This window comes from Monomorium pharaonis, chromosome 3 (genome assembly GCF_013373865.1).
Source record: "Monomorium pharaonis isolate MP-MQ-018 chromosome 3, ASM1337386v2, whole genome shotgun sequence".
Classification (NCBI taxonomy): Eukaryota; Metazoa; Arthropoda; class Insecta; order Hymenoptera; family Formicidae; genus Monomorium; species Monomorium pharaonis.
Genome location: NC_050469.1, coordinates 24,320,522 through 24,340,121, shown reverse-complemented (window position 1 = coordinate 24,340,121; position 19,600 = coordinate 24,320,522). Strand labels below are relative to the sequence as shown.

The 19,600-nt window shown below is 36.1% G+C and overlaps 2 protein-coding genes across 9 annotated transcripts in view; one reads left to right on the top strand and one right to left on the bottom strand.

Moving 5' to 3' along the window:
• Positions 1 to 391: 391 nt before the first annotated feature.
• On the top strand, positions 392 to 4,161 carry LOC105832277 (N-alpha-acetyltransferase 10). 6 transcript variants are annotated; one of them, XM_036284824.1, is made up of 3 exons: positions 392 to 940; positions 1,482 to 1,623; positions 2,970 to 4,161. In XM_036284824.1, the coding sequence occupies exon 3, from the start codon at positions 3,216 to 3,218 to the stop codon at positions 3,771 to 3,773; it is 558 nt and encodes a 185-aa protein (XP_036140717.1). In that variant the 5' UTR covers positions 392 to 940; positions 1,482 to 1,623; positions 2,970 to 3,215; the 3' UTR covers positions 3,774 to 4,161. The 6 variants fall into 6 exon arrangements, with proteins under 6 accessions (XP_036140717.1, XP_012528533.1, XP_036140718.1 ...); XM_036284825.1 differs by lacking the exon at positions 392 to 940 and adding an exon at positions 990 to 1,267; XM_036284823.1 differs by lacking the exon at positions 392 to 940 and adding an exon at positions 990 to 1,300.
• Positions 4,162 to 4,479: 318 nt separating this feature from the next.
• Positions 4,480 to 19,600, bottom strand: part of LOC105832272 (breast cancer anti-estrogen resistance protein 1) — a 71,561-nt gene continuing 56,440 nt past the window's right edge. For all 3 annotated transcript variants that reach the window (XM_036284822.1, XM_012673074.3, XM_012673073.3), the window contains 6 exons: positions 12,409 to 12,538; positions 11,286 to 11,592; positions 10,555 to 10,901; positions 9,732 to 10,021; positions 8,959 to 9,315; positions 4,480 to 7,997 (listed from right to left, as the gene is read on the bottom strand). In XM_036284822.1, coding sequence (XP_036140715.1) covers positions 7,710 to 7,997; positions 8,959 to 9,315; positions 9,732 to 10,021; positions 10,555 to 10,901; positions 11,286 to 11,592; positions 12,409 to 12,538 — 1,719 coding nt within the window. In that variant the 3' untranslated portion in view covers positions 4,480 to 7,709. The remainder of the gene's footprint in view (positions 7,998 to 8,958; positions 9,316 to 9,731; positions 10,022 to 10,554; positions 10,902 to 11,285; positions 11,593 to 12,408; positions 12,539 to 19,600) is intronic.

Here is a 19,600-nt window from a genome sequence, read left to right as displayed (position 1 = left end):
TAAAAAAGTACATCTTAAAAAAATTTTTTTACATAAAGGTGATTCAAAATTTCTAAAACACATAGAAAAAGTTGTAAAAGAGTTAAAATAATTGTAAATTTCAATGATTAAAATAAATATGAGAAATGAACTTCTTAAAATACTTTATAGAAAGTTTCAAGAAACTCTTATATGATAAAAATTTTTTTTAAGAAAAGATAAGAATCTTATTTTAAAATTCACTAATATATAATAATAATCAATAATAATACTTTTTGTGTATAAAAATTCTAAGAAAAATTTTCAGCAAGGGGATAGATTTACTTTAATCTTTATTTTATTTTTTAGAATTCTTATAACTTAAAAAAGAAAGAAATAGATAAATTAAACTGTAATTAAAGTTAATCTACATTAGCAAATGAAAAACATAAATTTCATCTTGAATATCTAAATATCTGATTATTTTATATGCATTCTGTGTGTATAATAAAAAAAGAAAATAGATACAGTTAGCAAATATCATTGTTTTATGATGCAATGTTTTCTATTGTTACCCATCATTCTTATTTCAACGTAGAAAATTGGATTGTAATATAAGAATATATTGTATATAATAAAATATGTAAGAGAATATATTCTATGGACTGGCTCTATAGTTTTATTCTGATCGCTCCAATGTCAAAGCGAGGTATCCTCTACATTGTACACATTTTATTTTGAGTGCAGAAGATGCAGCACCTCGCTGCTCCATGCATAAGCAATTGCAAATAAATAATATTGTTGCTGCCTATTGCTGCTCTGAGTGCACTTCGTAATTTCGTATGACGTTAGGTTAGGTGTGTTCGCTTTGGTTCGCTTGTCCGCGCCCCGCCGGGGACAATCCGCCGGTTGGATAAATTGACAGATTTGCAAGAGTGATGTTGATCGAGACGATTATCCGAAAACGCGTAGAAGAACCTCGGTAAGTGCCATCCCACGAGGGCTCTTCGCGATCGTCCGGAGCTGCGCGGAACACGTTTTCGCGCGGGAGTGAAGCGGGAGGGGCGCGGGGATGGGAGTCCCGACATAACCTATACGCGTATCTGTCCTGTACTCCTGTCGTTTCGATTTTCAAAATGGCGTGCCGAGCGTGAAAGGTCAGGCGAGAACTCGCCACGCGCGTCGTCGTCGTCACCGTCGCTGTCGCCGTCGCCGTCGTCGCAACATCCGGTGTTATTCCGTCGTGATCGTTGAGCACGTGTATGGTGTCACTTGCGCGAAGTTGCCCCCGAAGAGAGTTGTTGAAGAAGTAATGCCATCGCTCGCGTGCACGGCGTAGGACGTAGGGACATCACTTCTTCCTCTCGTTAATCTTTTTCTATCTTTTCTTTAACTCCTCCTTACTCTATTATTTCGTTTTCGCACCTTGATGGAGATCCCGATGGAGATCTCGATGGAAATCTTCCTAACGGCGTTCTCAGTGGTATTCAGTCTATTAATAGTGTTCCTCCTTGTTGTGATAGGTAAGCACTCGTATCAGGGCGCCTTGATCACGACGTCCCGACATAATTACGTCATCAGTGGGGAAATAAAAAAAAAACACGCGGGTTCAGCAGCACGAGTTTCTTATTTTGCGTGCGCTTAACGAGCGCAGATTGCGTACCGGTACTGTAAAAATGCGAACGTGCATATAGACACTTATAAATTGCGCTCTAGTATTTTCCAAACTTAGTGCAACACTCATATAGAACTCACATTATTTTTTTGTATGTTTGTTATCGCAGTGATAAGCACATTTTTTTGCATTATGTCATGCTTTATTTACATCATTTTCATTGCGTGGCAATAAAGGGCTTGTTATAATATATTTTTAAGCATTAAATTTTAAGCATTATAGAAGTATAATTACAAATTACAGTTTGTAATTTAGGCTAACGGTTTGAAGTACATAAATAATTAAAATATTTAAAACGCTTACATTATCACTTGCTAAGTTGAACAAGAGATAAGCATTTTAATCTTCTGTATACTCCGATAGGATTATTTGTATCGTATATATATTTTTAAATTAAGAGGATCCTGGAGTGCCTTTGAAATTTGTTCGAGGTCGATAATGTAGAGTCATTCATGCACATCATTAATGTGCATGACATTTCATATATATTTTTTAGTATAGATTTAGAAATTCTTTAAAAGAATTAAAGTACATATTAATATCAATCTATGAATTGAATTTCATATTGAGAACGAAAAAATTTTTGCTCTACTTATCGACTTTTTACGCGTATATAACCTAAATTTTCATTTTTTTATTTTTCAATTTGCGGAATGCGAATCTTTTTTTCTAGGCTTCTAATCTTATTTCTAATTGCACGATATTGTTCCTGAAAGTTTTTTCTAGGGGGCAACGGGACCATTTTATACATATAAACAGTAGATTTTTTGTATAAAGTAAATGTCATTAGGTGACTAATAAATAACAATTTTTTTTAATTTATCTGAATAAATCGTACATTGTTTATTTTTGTGTGTATTTTAATTGTGTAAAAGGATTTTGCATTTTGTTATTCCAATTTGAAGATCCAAGTTTGCAAAAAAATGCTGGCAACTCTGTCACTCCAGGATTCTTTTAAGAGTATTCTAATTAATTTTGTGATACATATATTATTTTAAATAAGCAGTTATACAAATACTAGAAATGTTAAGATATGAGGTTAAAAATTATTGCAGACTTTTTTTATTATTCTAAAAGTAATGAATTTTGAAGTGTCATGACTTAACCATGTGTAGAGAGATTGTGCCAGAAAACAATGTGTAGCCAGAGGGTTAATTATATGTAAATATATTTTAAAATCCCAGCCTGAGTTATCAAACTTGCTAAATTAATTATTAAAGTCATGTTGAATATAATTATTAAAATCATGCATGTTTACTCCATTACTATTATTTTATTTTTGCATTATTGCAGTACTATAGATATAATATTCATGCAATAAAATTCTTTTCACCAGGTTGGTACTTAGTCTGGACGTTCTTCCTGTCGCGATTCCGCTTTGTGAGAGAGCTAACTGGGAATGGAATGAGCGAGTCGTCGTCGGTTAATGATTTAAAAAACGGTCGCGCCCGCATAAAAAAGCTTCGCCGTGATTAATCACAGGACAATATATTGGAGCTATTATTATCAGTAAAATACGAACGCAACGGTTGTGAAGCAAAATTTAAACTTAGATACCTCAGAGTGGATACAATTAATCAAAATGTCTGTGAATATACGTTGCGCAACCACAGAGGACCTGCTAAATATACAGCACTGCAATTTGCAATGTCTACCTGAGAATTATCAAATGAAATATTATCTGTATCATGCTCTCTCGTGGCCGCAATTGAGTTATGTGGCAGAGGACGAGAAGGGAAGGATAGTGGGATATGTGCTCGCCAAGATGGAGGAGGACTGTGAGGACAATCCACATGGGCACATAACCAGTCTGGCAGTGAAACGTTCCCACAGAAGACTGGGCATCGCGCAAAAGTTAATGAATCAGGCCTCCAGAGCGATGGTGGAATGCTTCGGGGCGAAATATGTTTCCCTGCATGTGCGCAGAAGTAATCGTGCGGCTCTCAACTTATATACGAGCAGCTTGCAGTTTGAGGTGTCGGAGGTGGAGCCGAAATATTACGCGGACGGCGAGGACGCTTACGCTATGAAGCGAGATCTCACTAGCTTCCATCATGAGAAGGCTCTTCGAGATAGAGCGCACAAAGAGGGCAATGTTCACACGCACTTAGGCAGCAGGTGCTGCGGTGATCACTCTTAGTCTGTTCATCAATGCCGCCAATAAAAACCAGATTGATTCTTAAGTCACTCGTTCGATAAGTTAACTGAGAATAAAAAATTTGCTGCATGTCTTCTGTCGAGAAATGACTGGAGATGTCGGAGACTACGGAATGTCTATTGAAATGAAACTAATTATGGATACTTTGTTATTTCTTGCATTGACAAGAGCTTCTACTTATCAAAGTTTTGACCTGATACGCTGAATAAAAAATATTTTATATGCGACTGGTGGGTAAAAAAATTGTTAAAGTTTGCACGAAATGGAGTAAGATTGGAGCTGTGTATCTTTCCGTTTACACAATGCGCATGTAATTAAAACTTAAATTGACTTATAAATACATAAGAAATAAAGGATTTTGGGCAATCTATTTTATCTTGATTTTTTTCTTCATTATAACTTTATTATTGAATGACTGAAACGGTAATTTACACGTAACGCGCCATTATGCAAAATTAATTATTCAGGGCGTTGTCGAGTGTTGTTAAAAAGTATAGTAGAAAAAAAATTTTTACAGCACTGAAATGGGCTCAATTTATATAGTTCCTACTTATACTTTATAAAGTCGGGTGAATATTTTCTTGATAGATATTCTTCAAGATAGATTATCTTGATAGATATTTTCTTCTTTGAATACTTTGTTTTTTTCGGTGTATTTTGGCTTAAAAATTAATTTTGACATTGCACGATATATTCAAACAAGTTTACTCCACTAATGCATCTCGGATGTAGCATTATGCTTATGTATACATACTCCATTTCTGTAATAGGAATAATTATATTATGTATATATATATATAATATATAATATGTATATAAATATATCTATGTACAAATAAGGTGTTCTTAAGGTAACATAATTATTTAGTTTGTAACGCATCTCGATTTTGCGAACAGCACAAAGAGAAGTCTTCAATGATAAAACGCAGGTATTGTGCCATGCGTGATTATATCGAAAACATGATTAAAGCGTTCATTACGATAAACAAATCTTCGATGTGTGTGGGCATCGTTCCATTGAAGGAACATCACGCGCGCTACACATTGAGAGTCTTCATTTCTAATTTTTAATTTCGTCCATGATCTTGGAATATAGCTGCTCTCGGATATGTAGCTCGTAAATTTATACAGCAATATTGTATTACGTATATATTTACGAGTGGCCGCGAGGATGATAAACAACTATCACGAAAGGATCATCCAGGTACAATGTACAAAAGGGAAATCAGGGAAATGACGAGCTGATGTTCGCGTGAATATAACGTCAGTGACGATATTCGTCAGTCTGCGTTTTACAATAAGGAGATATCATTTTGTCACTTAATGCTACTACATGACATATTTGAATACGATGATTCAACGCCGATGATAAACAGCACCTATCGATTCGACTATCATATAAACTTCTAAATATACAGTTTTATCTATAATATATATAACTGCCTGTCATATATGTATTATATTACAAAAACACTTTGTCAATAAATTATAATACATGTCTCGTAAACGAGGTATGTGTATAAACACTTTTCCATGCGCGATATGCCTGGATAATATAAGTCTCTAAAAAAATAAAGTGTAAGATAAAATGTAAATGTCGTAAGTCGCTCTCAAAGAATCGTTTTGTCTGTTATACACAGTAAATCACATTAATCTATCTAAATAAAATAAAAAATCCAAAGAGATTAAAAAATTGTGGAATAAAGAGAATTCTAATAAATACTCGTTAAAATTGCAACATAACAGTCGGTCGCGTCTTAACACACGGCTAATAACACGCGTATAATCGCATTCACAGTCACATTATGTTTCCGTTATTTAAGCGAGGCGCAGCAAAAGTCTCTTTAATACAAAGATACAAAGTTGGATGGTTCCGCATGCGTTGAGCGAGTACTAACAGTCGGCGAGCTATTTTTAAGTACACTTTCGCACGTGGAGAATGCCGTTAGAACAAGTGCGCCGTAAATTAGCGATTGGATCGTATACATACTTTTGGCCTCAACAGGCGTGAACTCCAAGATAATCTAGATATAATCCTCTCGGATCTTAATCAAAAGATATCAGTTTAATCTTTAAGATTCACTTTAATATAAAAAGAGTTTTAAATGATGGTATAATTACGAATTAATTCCATGATTAATCTTTGAATCTCATGAAAATGCAAAACGTAATGCAGGAGATGAAGCGGAAATTATGAATGTGATTTTTTTTTAAACGTTTGCGTTATCAGTCTGTCACAAGACTTGCTAGTAAAAACCTTCGTTCATTCGCTCTATAAAAAGGCGTTATTGGTCTCGTTGTGCAAAAAGATTCGCGAGTAGTACGCGTAGTTGCCGTGGAAATTTTTGTGCGTTTAACGATTTACAAATTCGATCCGCTGTTGATTGCGGTTCACGCGGTGTGTACGCTCGTGTACTAATTCACTGTTATGGAAGAGCCTGGTAAAAAGGCTTGGGCGCCCGAAAAAGTCGTGACCCGGCGAGTAAAAGCTTCATATAAAATTCATTAAAAATTTTCTTCCAAAAAAATGTCCACAATAATAATTTGCCTTTGCGGGAAATATATCGAAAAGTACTCCTTGTGAAGGAGTATTTTGCGTTAAATTTTTTTGGTGTTAATTTTCCGACATACGATTGAGTTATAAAAAAAAAAAAACAGAAACGCGGTTGTTTCTCAATTTGACATTCGGTATTCATATCATTCTTTCGCTTTCAGTAAGAATAACGGTGATTCGTCACTACGGGAGAACATTTTTCAATCCGTCATTAAAATTACTAATCGCTAATTTCAGCAACATCAGTTAGCTGCAATTGTAATTTATCTTGTTTATTCTTTTTCATTCTAGTTTCAAAAGGTTACGGAATCCGCGAAATTAAAATTACAGTTAACTGATGTCGGTGAAACCGGTTCTAAAAGAGAAATATGAATACGTGTTGTCTAATCGTATGTGTATTGTTCTAGTGTGTATACATACATCTATAAAACTACTAACACGTTTAGCTGCACACGTCGTCGGCGTATGTCCGAAATAAACTTTGCGACGTGGCAAGACAACGGAGCTTACTAGGTCGCAAGTTTGCAAAAGCCATTTCGGAAAATGGTTTACTCGTGCCAGAAAGCTATTGGCCTCGTTTATACTCCATTTCACACATTTCTACCTGAACGTCTAATCAAACGGCTACATATATTTCCTATGAAAGATTACAATGTTTATATTCTCGAGTACATTACAAAGACACTTGTCCCAGGGTTGTGGTTTTCTTCATCTCTTACGATCTATATACCGGAGCTTTGGCAGTAGCAGGTTTCTATTTTAGGCCACGGATTCTTGTTATAATAAATTGGATAATAGCTGCGGAGTGGAAATCCGAACGCATGCACTTTCATGGAGCATACGCGGATCTCGTTGATTTGTTTGATTATTTCGCCATTTAACGTCGAATTGTCGGGATTCTAAGCAAAACTTTTTTGCACTAGTGGTCATAAAAAAAAAATAGGCGCATTTAGTATTATTGTATTCTAAGTGACTGAATCTTAAAATAGCAGCTGCCATGAATGACACATCTGTCAGATAACGCTTGAAGATTCATCTCCATACGAAATTCCTGAGGTATTTTTGATCCATTTTCATATAGGAAAAAATATTTTATCAACTTGCTGAAAATTCTTAGCAACGTTCGTTTCAAAATCTCGACGAAAAAAATGCGAAGGATAAACTTGGCATGATCCCTCGAGCGTTATCTTCAAATCATCAATACGACCAGTATCAAATCCCCATCGCAAGGCGAATTCAAAAAACGCGTTTGAATCTTCTGCATTTTCTCAAAGCTTTTCCGTTTTGACGAGGGAGAAATCGAGAACTACATCTCAATTGAAGGAACTTATGGTTTTGCGACCGCGTCGTGATGAAGATTCTCTTCAGGGCTGTTGAGCGGCGTGTATCATGGCGACCTTGAGATCCTTGGCCATATGCGAGACGTCGACAACGCTGTCGACCATTTCTTGAACCGCGGTGACGCTTGGGAAGAACTGGGCGGCCTGCTTCGTTTTCTGTACCGTCTGCGCGAGCGCCTCGTTCAGGGCGTTTGCACATTGTAGTACGCGCGTTCGTACGTCGTTGCGTGTCACGTTCCGGTGCACCGTGTCGCCAATATGCACTAGCCGGTGCGCACTCAGCACAACAAACTTGCCGTGAGCTAGAAAAACCTGTAAAATTTCAAGCGTATTTCAAATAAATCCTTCCTACAGTTTATCTTAACAATAAAAAAATAATTAAAAATTAAGAATTTAATGAATAATTTGAAATAATTTGAATAAATAATTATTTGAATATGATGAATAAATATTCCTCTCTTAAATTTGTATTTCTTAAATTTTTTTTTAATATTGATAGAAAATTTGTAAAAATCAAGGTTGCTTGAAATTAAGAGATTAATGATTAATAATGTAAATGTTTTTGTTTTATATGTTTTTATATCTAAGATAGTTGGATCTTATTATTCATGTTTATTATACCTTTGACATATTTTCATGATTCGAACATACATATTATTTTTTAAATTTATTGATTTATTTCTGATTTTACAATGTATACTTTACGAACTACTTATCTTTAACTGTGATGTTGCTTGCGTGCAATGCACTTAAGAAGGAAAAGAGGTCATCATGAAAAAGTAATGGAAGCAGTTGACGTGTGCCAACTAAAGACACCCCTGTCACAGCATGTACCGTCAATATCTATGGTTCTATTATTGTTATCGAGACTTTTGATCCATATGCATATGCATTTGAAGTGTTTTGTGATATAAAAAAGTGCAGTGCCCAAAAAAAAGTTTTTACTGAATTTCTGAGATAACTACAATCAATTTAATCTCAATATTTTTTGTTGAGATAAGACAACAATAAAGTGTCGCTTTAGCTGATATCACCGGTCAAAAAAAATGTTTATCTACGTATTAAGGAAACTTATCTATCAAAGAAACAGTTTATAAGAACAGAATTTATATTTTTTGAAGACGATTATAAGAAAATTCAAATCTCAATTTTTAACGAGACAAGAATGACACCATTTGTTATTTCAGCCAACAGCTCAACATCTTGATGTCTACGTATTTCACTTGTGAAGAAGCGCAACGGATATTACAAGAAATGTTATAATTCAACTCGCCTTGGGTGGTTGATTGTGCTCCACCGTTTGCAGAAAGGCATCAATGGCGTGCGTCAGGTGCGCGCCGTGCGTGATGACTTGGGCGACATAGAAGGCCAACAATTGCTTGTCGTTGGGATCCATGGGCGTCGGTGTCGTGGGTGGCATCTGAATCGCGGCATTGTCCGCTTCGGACACCAGCAGATCATAATTGCTGCGCAGCTCCTGCGGCAGCGCAGCCCGCAATTCCTCTCGCTGCTTCGTTACGACCTCTCGCGAGTCGAGATTTACGTAGTCATAATCCTCCCCGGCACCGCTATTGTTGCTGCTGCCCGTAGAGATGATCGACGCTCGCTTGAAGAGCAACGTGGAATTTCCCTGCACATACAGAACAGCTTCATTAGTAACAAAGACTCATTCCTCAAGTGTCAGTTTCATTTACATAATGCAATATTCTAAAAGGAAAAAAAAAACAAAAACAAAAAGTGAAAAAATTAAACAATTACAACTAATAGAGAATAAGTTTTTTACATATCGGTCTATATTCTCTTCTTGTTAATTAATAATTTCTTAAAATTTTAATTTTAAAATAAAAAATAGATTTAGATTGGATGAGATTAGAAGAAAATATAAAAAAATTTAAATAATTCCTTATTAATTCATTAGCTTGATCTAAATTAATGCATTTTTTTCTTCAGGACATTGCAGGGATATCAATTAGCTCTTGTTACATTTGAAATCGGAAGTCATTCGTAACAAATACATTAAACCTTACGGCTGCAAAAGATACTCACTTGAATGAAACTAGCGACCTGACGAACGTCTTCCGTGAGTGCTCGAGCGCACGCGATCAGCTGATCAAGGGGATCTGACTGCATAGGTAGTAGTAGCGAGGACGGCCCGTTAGTAGGTGTCGGTGTATCATCACCGCCACGACAGAGCTTACTCGCGTCCCATTCCATCGTGTCCAATTCGGTAGCGGCTTCCTGTACGAGCTTGTCAGAATCACGAAGCGCCTTTACTAGCGGCCGTAATTTCGTGGCCAGGCCCTTATCTGGCGCTTTGCCCGCATTGCCCAGTGTACCTGCGCGCAGAACAATGTTGTTCAAATTTCTATAGCGATACTATCCTACGTCTTATTTTCTAATATATTCTAATATTTATTTAAAAAATTAGAATGGTTTATTGTGAACTCAATCGCAAATCGAAAATATATTAAATATATTAAAATCACTTTATAAACGATTTATAATTAGTGTCAGAGTTCAGAATTGAATTTTATTATTTTGTGTCCTTTTCGAATAGCATGAAACATGGGAGAAATTAAAATACGTATAATTATAAACAAAATTCTGACAATCTGCAATATATCTTTGTTTACGATTATAATATAATATTAGTAGAAAATATAAATATCACTTCTCATATATTCTTCATATATTCATGTAAAATTTTCTTATTCAAGATTCAAAAGCCTCTAGATATACTTTATTACGTAAAATATAAATTAGGAAAAATTATATATATTAAATAACAAGGAAGGATTATATTTTAATTTGTTCAGATAGCGAAGATAACTTTTATGCTGAAGAAGACAATCGAACTTTATTTCTTCACCTTCTGCAAATTCGGCTAGATCGTGAAGATTCGTTCTGAGCCTGAGAGCGGCCAGCCTCAGGTCCATGAGGGTGGCGTCCAGTCGCTGCGGAGTTCTCCAACCGGGACTCACGAAGCCCAGTAGCCTCGCTATCGCGGCGGACGCCTCGTTCTGCAACCTCTGCAAACCTTCCAGGGCGGAGTCCAGCTCCAACGGAAGTTCCTTGCTGACTGGTACGTCGTAAATCTGCTGTGAGAGTGGCGGCGGTGTCGGGGTCTTCGGTATGGGGGTATTGTGTCGGGACGGCAACGAGGACGCTGGAAGACGCGGTCGGGGTACATCGTAATCCGGAGCGGCCAAACTCGATCTGGAAACCAGGAATTGTTATTCGTAGGGGCGACGAAAATTTTGGAAACTCTCTTCAAATTTATTGCCGATGGCGGTTGCCAAAATTTCTAAGCGGGCAGGGGGATCGCAATCTTGGATCCCTGAGGCATTTCGGACGCATCTCGCAATACCTTTTAAATCATCCTTTGACTCTCGAGATTCTATTCAGCTCTTGATTTATCTCATGCGAGAAACTTCGCGGAAACGCATAAAGTTTCGAGATTCTCGAGATCTCTCTGGAGCCTCCAGGAACGTACATCCGATGGAGTTATCATAACGCCGTAGCGTACTCCCGGGGAATTTCGCTCGAAGGTCGTGTAACGAGGCCGGAACGTGCATCGTGGAAATGCGCGAGCGGATGTACCTGTTCGATCCGCTGAGGGAGCCGTCGTTGGTGAGGCTGGAGGCCGAGCTGCTGGGCGTGAGGGGCTGCAGGGGCCGCGGCACGTCGTAGCAATCCAGCGGCGTAATGCCGGAGCCGCCGGAACAATTTGAGTTGGGCGTGCAGGATGTCGGCGGCCTCGGGATGTCGTAGCAAGACGGAGCCGGGCTCGGGCTGCTCGCTGGCGAGGGGATCACCGGGATCGCGCGCGGCGGCACGTCGTAACACTCGTTCACGTCGCCGCCCCCGTTGTCGACGGAGCTCCGCACGTTGTTACTCGTGTACCGTCCTGCGCAGGTGGAAGTTAACATAAACTTGAGGGAATCCCCGGATCAGCTTGTCGAGTGCACGAGCTGACTTCTCGGAGCGAGGCTTCTACAACGTGAAATGTCTTGCCACGTGGAATTTTTAAAAGGATGAATAATACGCTATGATAATAAAGAATATTACACGGAGAAAATTTAATTAATAGTAAAAATGATTATGCAGCAAGCGCGGACTAAGGAAGGAATTCTAAAGATTCTTACTATGTTTTTCATCAACTTACCATAGTATTTACACTACTCATGGCATAATTCTCTGAAATTTCTTATTATGGTCCGTGGCTATTATCGTACATAATTTTTAAATAATTTTCTCCATGTACTAATATTTATTTCAAGTAACATTGTATTTATCGATGTATAGTTCACAAGGAAGATCTTAAATTATAAACATATATTTTAAATAAAATTCTGTATTTTTCTGTATAATATACTTTTTTTTAAAAATTATTAGGTATACAACGCAAAGGAATGTTTTTTAGAAGCCGGAGTAATAAAAATTGACTCAATTTTAATAATTCATCTTAAATCAGAATAAGATACGATACAACGAAGCGAGCAGATTAACATTTAAAATTTTTAAAAGTTTATAAATAAACTTTTTAAAAGTGGAATCTGTAATTCCGATTAAAAATTAATGACTATTAACCACTCGGAAAATTACCAAAGCGGCAGACGCCAAGTTAATCAATATCTCAGTTACTGCATAAGCTTCTGCAGACGGCTTTATCGCGACTGTACATTCGGTTATAGGCGGAATGTTTAGTTTGTGAATATCATACCCGTATTGTGCGAATGCTCATTGTTCGTCGAGTTGAGGGGTGAATCGTGTCTGGAGGGTGGTGCGGGACTTCCTCGATTTGCTGGCAGGTCGTACAGGTAGACGTCCCCGCACTTCTGTGGCGTCACAACCTGCGCAATCGAAAACACCGAAGCAATTAATTATACGGATTAATTATCAGAATTTTGTGTTTTGTGTTTTCGCACCGCCTGCGCTCGTTCGCAATTTAACAGATTTTTTTTTACCGTGTGGTTTGCTCGCGCTATCCATAACTACCGAGTTTAATCGAAGTTTAATCGAAGTAATTCAAACGTGAAATACTAAATTATTGCATTGAAATAATTCTACAAATTAAATGACTCTATAATAAAATTAATATACCGTTGATTAATTAATAATGTATAATATATGTATTATAATATAACAAGTTAAAGAAATTAATACTTTAATAAGGCTTATTAGAATAATAAATATTAACTATTATTTCCTTTATCTGAGAAACTAAGCGTTTCTACACCTTTGTTTATATTAGGGCTAGATATAAAAGCACGAACATATTGTTGTTCGATCTGTTCGAATAGTTCGAAAAAAAAAGCAGTTTAAATATTTCGGACAGTTCGAACAGCAAGAAAGAATGAAAATGCAATATGCATTGAAAACAAAGAATCAAACTGTCCATATACGCTTTTTTTCAATGTTTGATCGACAGGAATACGTCCCTAGAATATTGGACACTCTTATTTACTATTACTATATATTTTTAAAAATATAAATTACACAACATTCTTTGTTATCATGCAACATTTTTAAATACAATGAATTTAAATATAATTTCAATTATTTTCACTTAATTAAGTCACAATTTTATATGCGCCAGAATGTAAATGTTATCGCGGCAGCACTTCCAACGTTTCGTACAACTTTTCGACAATCAGCTTGGAAAAATGAGGTAATACCGGCGGCTGTGATTCGATAGACGCCACAGGAGCTAAATCCAAGCGAACCGCGCTCGTGACGAAACTCGTAACGAAGTTATTTGCGCGAACGCCAATCAGCTCTGTTACTCTTTCCATTGTGCGCGATGTAACCTCGAGGACCTTGTTTGAGTGCAGCCCGCCGCCGTGGATTAATTCTATGAGATCGCTAATTGAGTTTCCTACGAGGAGGACTCGGAATAAAAAGAGGAATTTCCATTTCCCATTGACGAAATTGCCAAACCGTCGCCCTTTTGTATGGGAAACACACCGTAAAGCATTCGCGATTTATACCGCACATACGAAACGTTTGGTAACGGATAACTTGAACGGTGAGATATTTCTCGTAAAAAACCGACTTTAACATTAAAAAAAATTCACAAACATGTATTTATATAATACATACTGTACAATTATTTGCTTCTTATGGTAATCAAATATAATTGAACATTATTTTCTGGAAAATTTTTAAGACTAATTTTAATGGAAACTTTATTAAAATAAAATTAGAGATATAAAACTTTCTTTTTTTATTTATATTCCAGAAACTCGTTAAAATAACACGTTAAAAATAATTAAAGTAATCTATTTTAACAACTTTTCGTAACACAAATTAAACGTCCAGCCGTTGCAGCGGCTGGACGTAACAGCGACGCAAGCTTGCACATTTCGAGCGTTGAACCGCCGGGAAAATGTAATTTCGCTGATAAAATGTGAAAGCGTGGAAGTCGATGCGACGGGTAAATACGGGAGAAAAAGGCGGGAGGGAGAAACATCCCCCAGAAGAGCGTAATCTCGGAGGCTCATCGGCCGCTGCTTTGCAATAATAGAAGCCTCGCAACTCTTGCGTTACGTTTAAGCGTGCTACGCTTTGTTACTACTATTTCCTTTTTTTTTCTTTGCAAGCCTCGCTACACGAACAACAGTAGTCGAGAACTTTCCCTTTCGCAGACATTAAAGCACCAATGACTTTTTCATTTCCAAAAGAAAAAGAACAAAAATTATTAAAATTAGTAAACATTATTATATTATATTTATATGTGCTAAATATAGAAAATAGAATTAAAACGTTGCAATTAGAAGATAAACAATCTTTAGACGAAGATCGTCGATGCTGATATCATTAAACGAAAACGAAACATAAAACTTTACAAACTAGAAAGTGTCCTCTATCAGATAATATATATATATATATATATATATATATAACATTGTATCATTTCCAATTTCTGCAATAATACAATTTTTTGCAAAATAGACATAAATTATGAATTTTACTTGTTTAATTATCAAAGCAAATCATGTTTTTAAGTGTAATGTTTAGTATGCGAAAAATAATGGGTTGTCACTTTAGGAAACCTGTCCATATTGACGACGTTCTTCTATACATATATATTTTATTTATATATATATTATTTTTTACAAATATATTAAATATATTTAATATATTATACTGAAAATATCGAATGTATATCTAACAATACTGCCAAAAAATAATAGCTTTTTCTCCGTTAAAAAAAATTAATAGATTTTTTTGTTGTTTTGATTAAAGTTTCGTAAGATAATCTTAACCACATTCTCTCTTAAACCAAGATCTCAAAAGTAATACGTACAGAGGGAAGATAGAGATGTATTGCAAGGTAAGAGAGAAATATGGAAGAAACGTCGGACACGCCCTGTGCATAAAACGGAGCAAGCCTCGACTACGGTTATCGTCGTAAAGCTCGCGCAGCAATTCGCCGGTCAGTTTTGCTTTAAGTGGAACAACCAGGGACTTCTACTTATGGCTGAAAGTTCACGATCGGCGAAACTCGTCGCGTATTCAGGAGGACGAGAGGACTTGTGCATGCAAGATGCGCTTCCTCAATGCACCCTGTTCACGGAAATGTCGAAGATACGACGCGAATCTGGGTCAGTTCTTATCGGGCAAGCGGCAAGAACCCGAATAACACAGCCACGGTTCCGAATCGATCCTCCTCTTCCGACAAATCATTTCGATCCCATTTGATTCGCGCGATCGGGCGCGCCCGCAAGAAACCCGAGACGATTTGTTACAGTTACTATCCGGGCGCTTGGCCACGAAGGCGAAATTGCATATAAACGTGAACAATGTAACTGCGCAAAATTCTGAAAACGATACGCTGATTAATTCTTACCGTAAATATGCGTATAATGTAAGAAGTTATTTTCCTTTCACTGATTACGCGATCGCGCTGTAATTTTATCCTCGTTTACAATCGCGTATTTTACAAGAATAGTTATGACGTATGTTTATGACAGGAAGTCTTTTTATATCCCTTTGAAATAAGACATGATTTAAAACCCAGTAAGCAAAGAACATTAAATATTTTCAAACATAATATGTGGATTTTATGAACACTATAATATAATATTTTATAATTGGTTTTTAATTGTTATTTTATAACATAATATTCCTGAACATTACAATTATAGCGTAGAAATATAATCTTTAATGCTTTAATCAAATATTTTTTCATAATAACGTTGTATATAACATTAAGAATTACATATTTGAAAATATTACATGTTATAAAATATCATTATAATAACATTGTAGTAATAATGACATCTTGCTTACTGGAAGCAACGAGATCACCAATCTGATTGATTAAATTGTTTAAAGTTTTCCCTTCGGAAATTTTGAAATTGGAATTATTCCAACCTGGACAACAACCGATAAAATTACTTTTTCATTAGATATGAGAGAAGAGCCAGTTTAAAGAAACGATGTTCTGTGATTGTGAACGTTAATACAAAATTTAGAGCTCTGATGTAAAAGTAGTCCGATGGAAATTCTTCTTTCGAAAGAACAGCTCTCTATACTAATTGCCCGCTCTGAGAACTCAAGTTCCTTCTTGCAAGTGTACTACACTCGTCGTGAGGTGGCCGTTACCCGGAACCGGGAAATGTGCTAATTATGCCATAACTCACCCCTGATTATAGCTTGCCTTCTATGCGACAAAGTTGAGATTACCCGTTACGATTTACGAGCGTATTCGAGCGAAAATTAAAAAACTACAAAGATCGGCTATTTAAGTGGGGCACAAATTGATAAAATCAAAATTAACATATAAAATTAAAAATATAATTATTTTTTTCTAGATCCCCAATCAAGAAAATACCCGAAATTTTTCGTGAATCCTTTCTATATATTTATTATTATAAATTTGTAGGAGAATTTACGGAATTCTATTAAAAATAAAGATATATATCTGAAAAGGATAAAATAATTACAATTAGATACCTTGAAATGTTTTCGAAAGAGTTGAATAAACCGGTCGGTTACGGACGAAATAAATAGCAATAAGAAATAGCAGTAGATTTATGTCTATATTGTATTTATTTTAAATTGTATACAATTTTTTGTGAAAGAGCTTTACAAAATCTATTTTCAATAGAATATTTGATTGAATCTCTCATAAAAAATTTAAAGAATATTATAAATAAATAAAAATTAAAAAGGGACAATAAATTCTTGCCATGAGATATTACAACGTATATACGGTAAGATAAAATATAAGTATGAAACTTTTATTCATACCACATAAAAGAACTTTTTAAACTGATGCATAATTTAATGTAAGCTAAAAGCTGTGGCAAGAGTTCTTAAGAATAAAGTTAAAAAAATTAAAAAAAATTAAAGTTCTTAAGTTAATACTTTAAGCAGCTCTTATATCCTACATTACATTTGAATTACATAGAAATCGGTATTGTGTACTTGTACACATGATTAATAGTGGGTTAATCAAAATACCCCTACCGTAAAGTGAAGAGTAAACCGATAGAGTGTCATCGAGAGAGGAGAGCGGTCGTTGAACCGCCGTCTGCTTCATCGTGAATTAAAGGTACTTGCGAGTACGCTATCGCGTGTTCTTTGTTATTATGAATCGAATAGTACTATCGTAGTGGCGCGTAGTAGAGAGTGGTAAGGTAGAAAGAAGGGGAGGGGGAAAGAGGATGCTGGAAGGTTGAGAGCGCTCGTGTGCAACGCAAGGGTGCACTGGAACCATCGAAATGAGGTGGTGGCGGTGGTGGTGGTGGTGGTGGTGGTGGTGGTGGAGAATAGTCCGGAGAGAGGGGGGAGGAGGGTATACACCCTCGGTCGATACCGGGCGTCGCGGCGCTAACTGTGAAAGGCGTATTACGCTGCGAGGGTGCACAGGAGAAAGCGAGGGAGAGAAGAAGAAGGAGAGATGTGAGAGACAGTGATGAATTCAGAATTCTGGAAATCCCCGAAGGTAGCAAGGGTGTTTAGGTTTCCATGTAGTTTAAATAATTTGCGAAAGCAATTTTCGACGTATTACGGGAAAGACATATTTTAGGGAATAAATAAAGTCTCAGTTTATCTTTACTCTCTGATCTAAAATAAATGGAAGTTTATAAGTCGTTAAACAAGTGTTTGAACTTATTACTCAGCCTATTGACAAATCTGTTAGAAGCGGTGATGACTTTATCGACTCAAAAGTTAATAATATTTAAAATATAATCTTATAAAAAAAAATACAGATTATATTCTGTAACATAAATGAGTGTAAATACTCCTTCTGCGATATAAAGTAAAGATTAACAAACTTAAATTAAGAAGTCATAAAATCAATTTTTATGTTATAAATGCATATAAACGGAATATACAAATATTCAAATTTGGAACTGATTTCTCAACCGTTTGTTCCAAGTGTAATATATTATAATTACAATATAGAACTGCAAAAATTATAGATATAGACATTAATTACACGATTAAAGCTTCATTAATTATAGATCCGCTCCTGACAGGGGTGAAAAGAGAATGAGAGAAAGGGAGAAATAGAAGGGAAAGGAAGGAGAAAGAGAGGAGGCCGGGGGGGAGATAGAAAGACGGTTTCCATGGAAACGCGGAAGGAGGCTTTCCTACGGAAGCAGGACTCGGCTTGTCTCAGACCGCGATAAGAATTTTTAAGCACAATCATGGGGGTGACTTAACGCATTTGCTCTCGCAAAGGTGTCGCCGTAAATGTTCGAAAATACAAATTGCGATATATTTCAATCGCAAAGACGGAATATGAAGGAACTTGTGAAATAATTTGAGAAAAAAATTAAGATTTTTATTTGAATAGGCGCGATTTTTAAAGTAATGTAAATCTAAAGAAACTGACTTCACATTTATTTCCTAAAGAAAATCCATCCTGAATTCAGGCGAGGTCCTCGGGAATATCTCGTAAAATTTTAGACCGCATTGTATCACATTCCCTTGTGAGCCCCGGTGTTCCGTACGCATGAACTTGCGCTTCGCATAAATCCCGTTCCTGGAGCATCACCGACGTCGCGTCCGCGATAAATTTCGGCGGCGACCGTTATATTTACATTAGTTAATAAATTCACGTGCGCGCGCATACGCGCGTGCAGCAGCCAGATCGCACAAATCGCGCATACACTTCCGAGAAGTGAACAGTCGTTGCAGCCGTAATCGCGTTAGACTACCGCTTATGAAGTTCTCGCATGAAGCTCGCGAAACTTCGTCCTGAAACGCGCGCGGAATAATAAAACATAAAAGAGGAATACGGCCGTCTAGACGCGTTGAAAGCGGGAACTGTAAAATGTATAATAATGGGTTCGCCAACCATTATTATTAGTTAAACCGTTCATCGCAGAAGTTTTGCTAAAGTGTCTAAAAATTTAGGTAGATACATTTAGCTAGATCTGAAAAGGTTTGTTAGACTATTAACATAATTATGGATACTCAAGCTAGTTATTAGAGTGTCAAAAAAGTTTTGCAGCGTTACTCATCACGCTTGAGCGTGAGAGATTCTACATAATTATTTTACAATAACACTACAACAAAATTACTTTCCGACTTGTACTTAGGTAAATTTTTAGATATTTAGCAAACTTGTTCTTTTCGTGTGCTTCACGACGAACGAACTATCATTATCTGATCATAAATTTCTTTATTATAAAGAGAGAGAGACAGAGTTATTTTAATATATTATAAGACCGATGTCATACAACATAATTAAAATTGAAAAAAGGTTAGTTATATCTTCGTGCTCAATAATATTTTTTATGTATTTCATATACAGTTTTTATTTCTTCAAATTGCGTGTCATTATTTTCGGTCTTGAAACGCAGGTCTTTGAATCAAAATCATAATATCACAATATTAAATTGTTAACCATGTCAATAATACTGGATGCTACTAAAAATATCATCAATAGATTC

Excerpts from the sequence above, each read along its gene's own strand:
- LOC105832277 (XM_012673079.3), top strand. The coding sequence starts at position 3,216 with ATGTCTGTGAATATACGTTGCGCAACCACAGAGGACCTGCTAAATATA.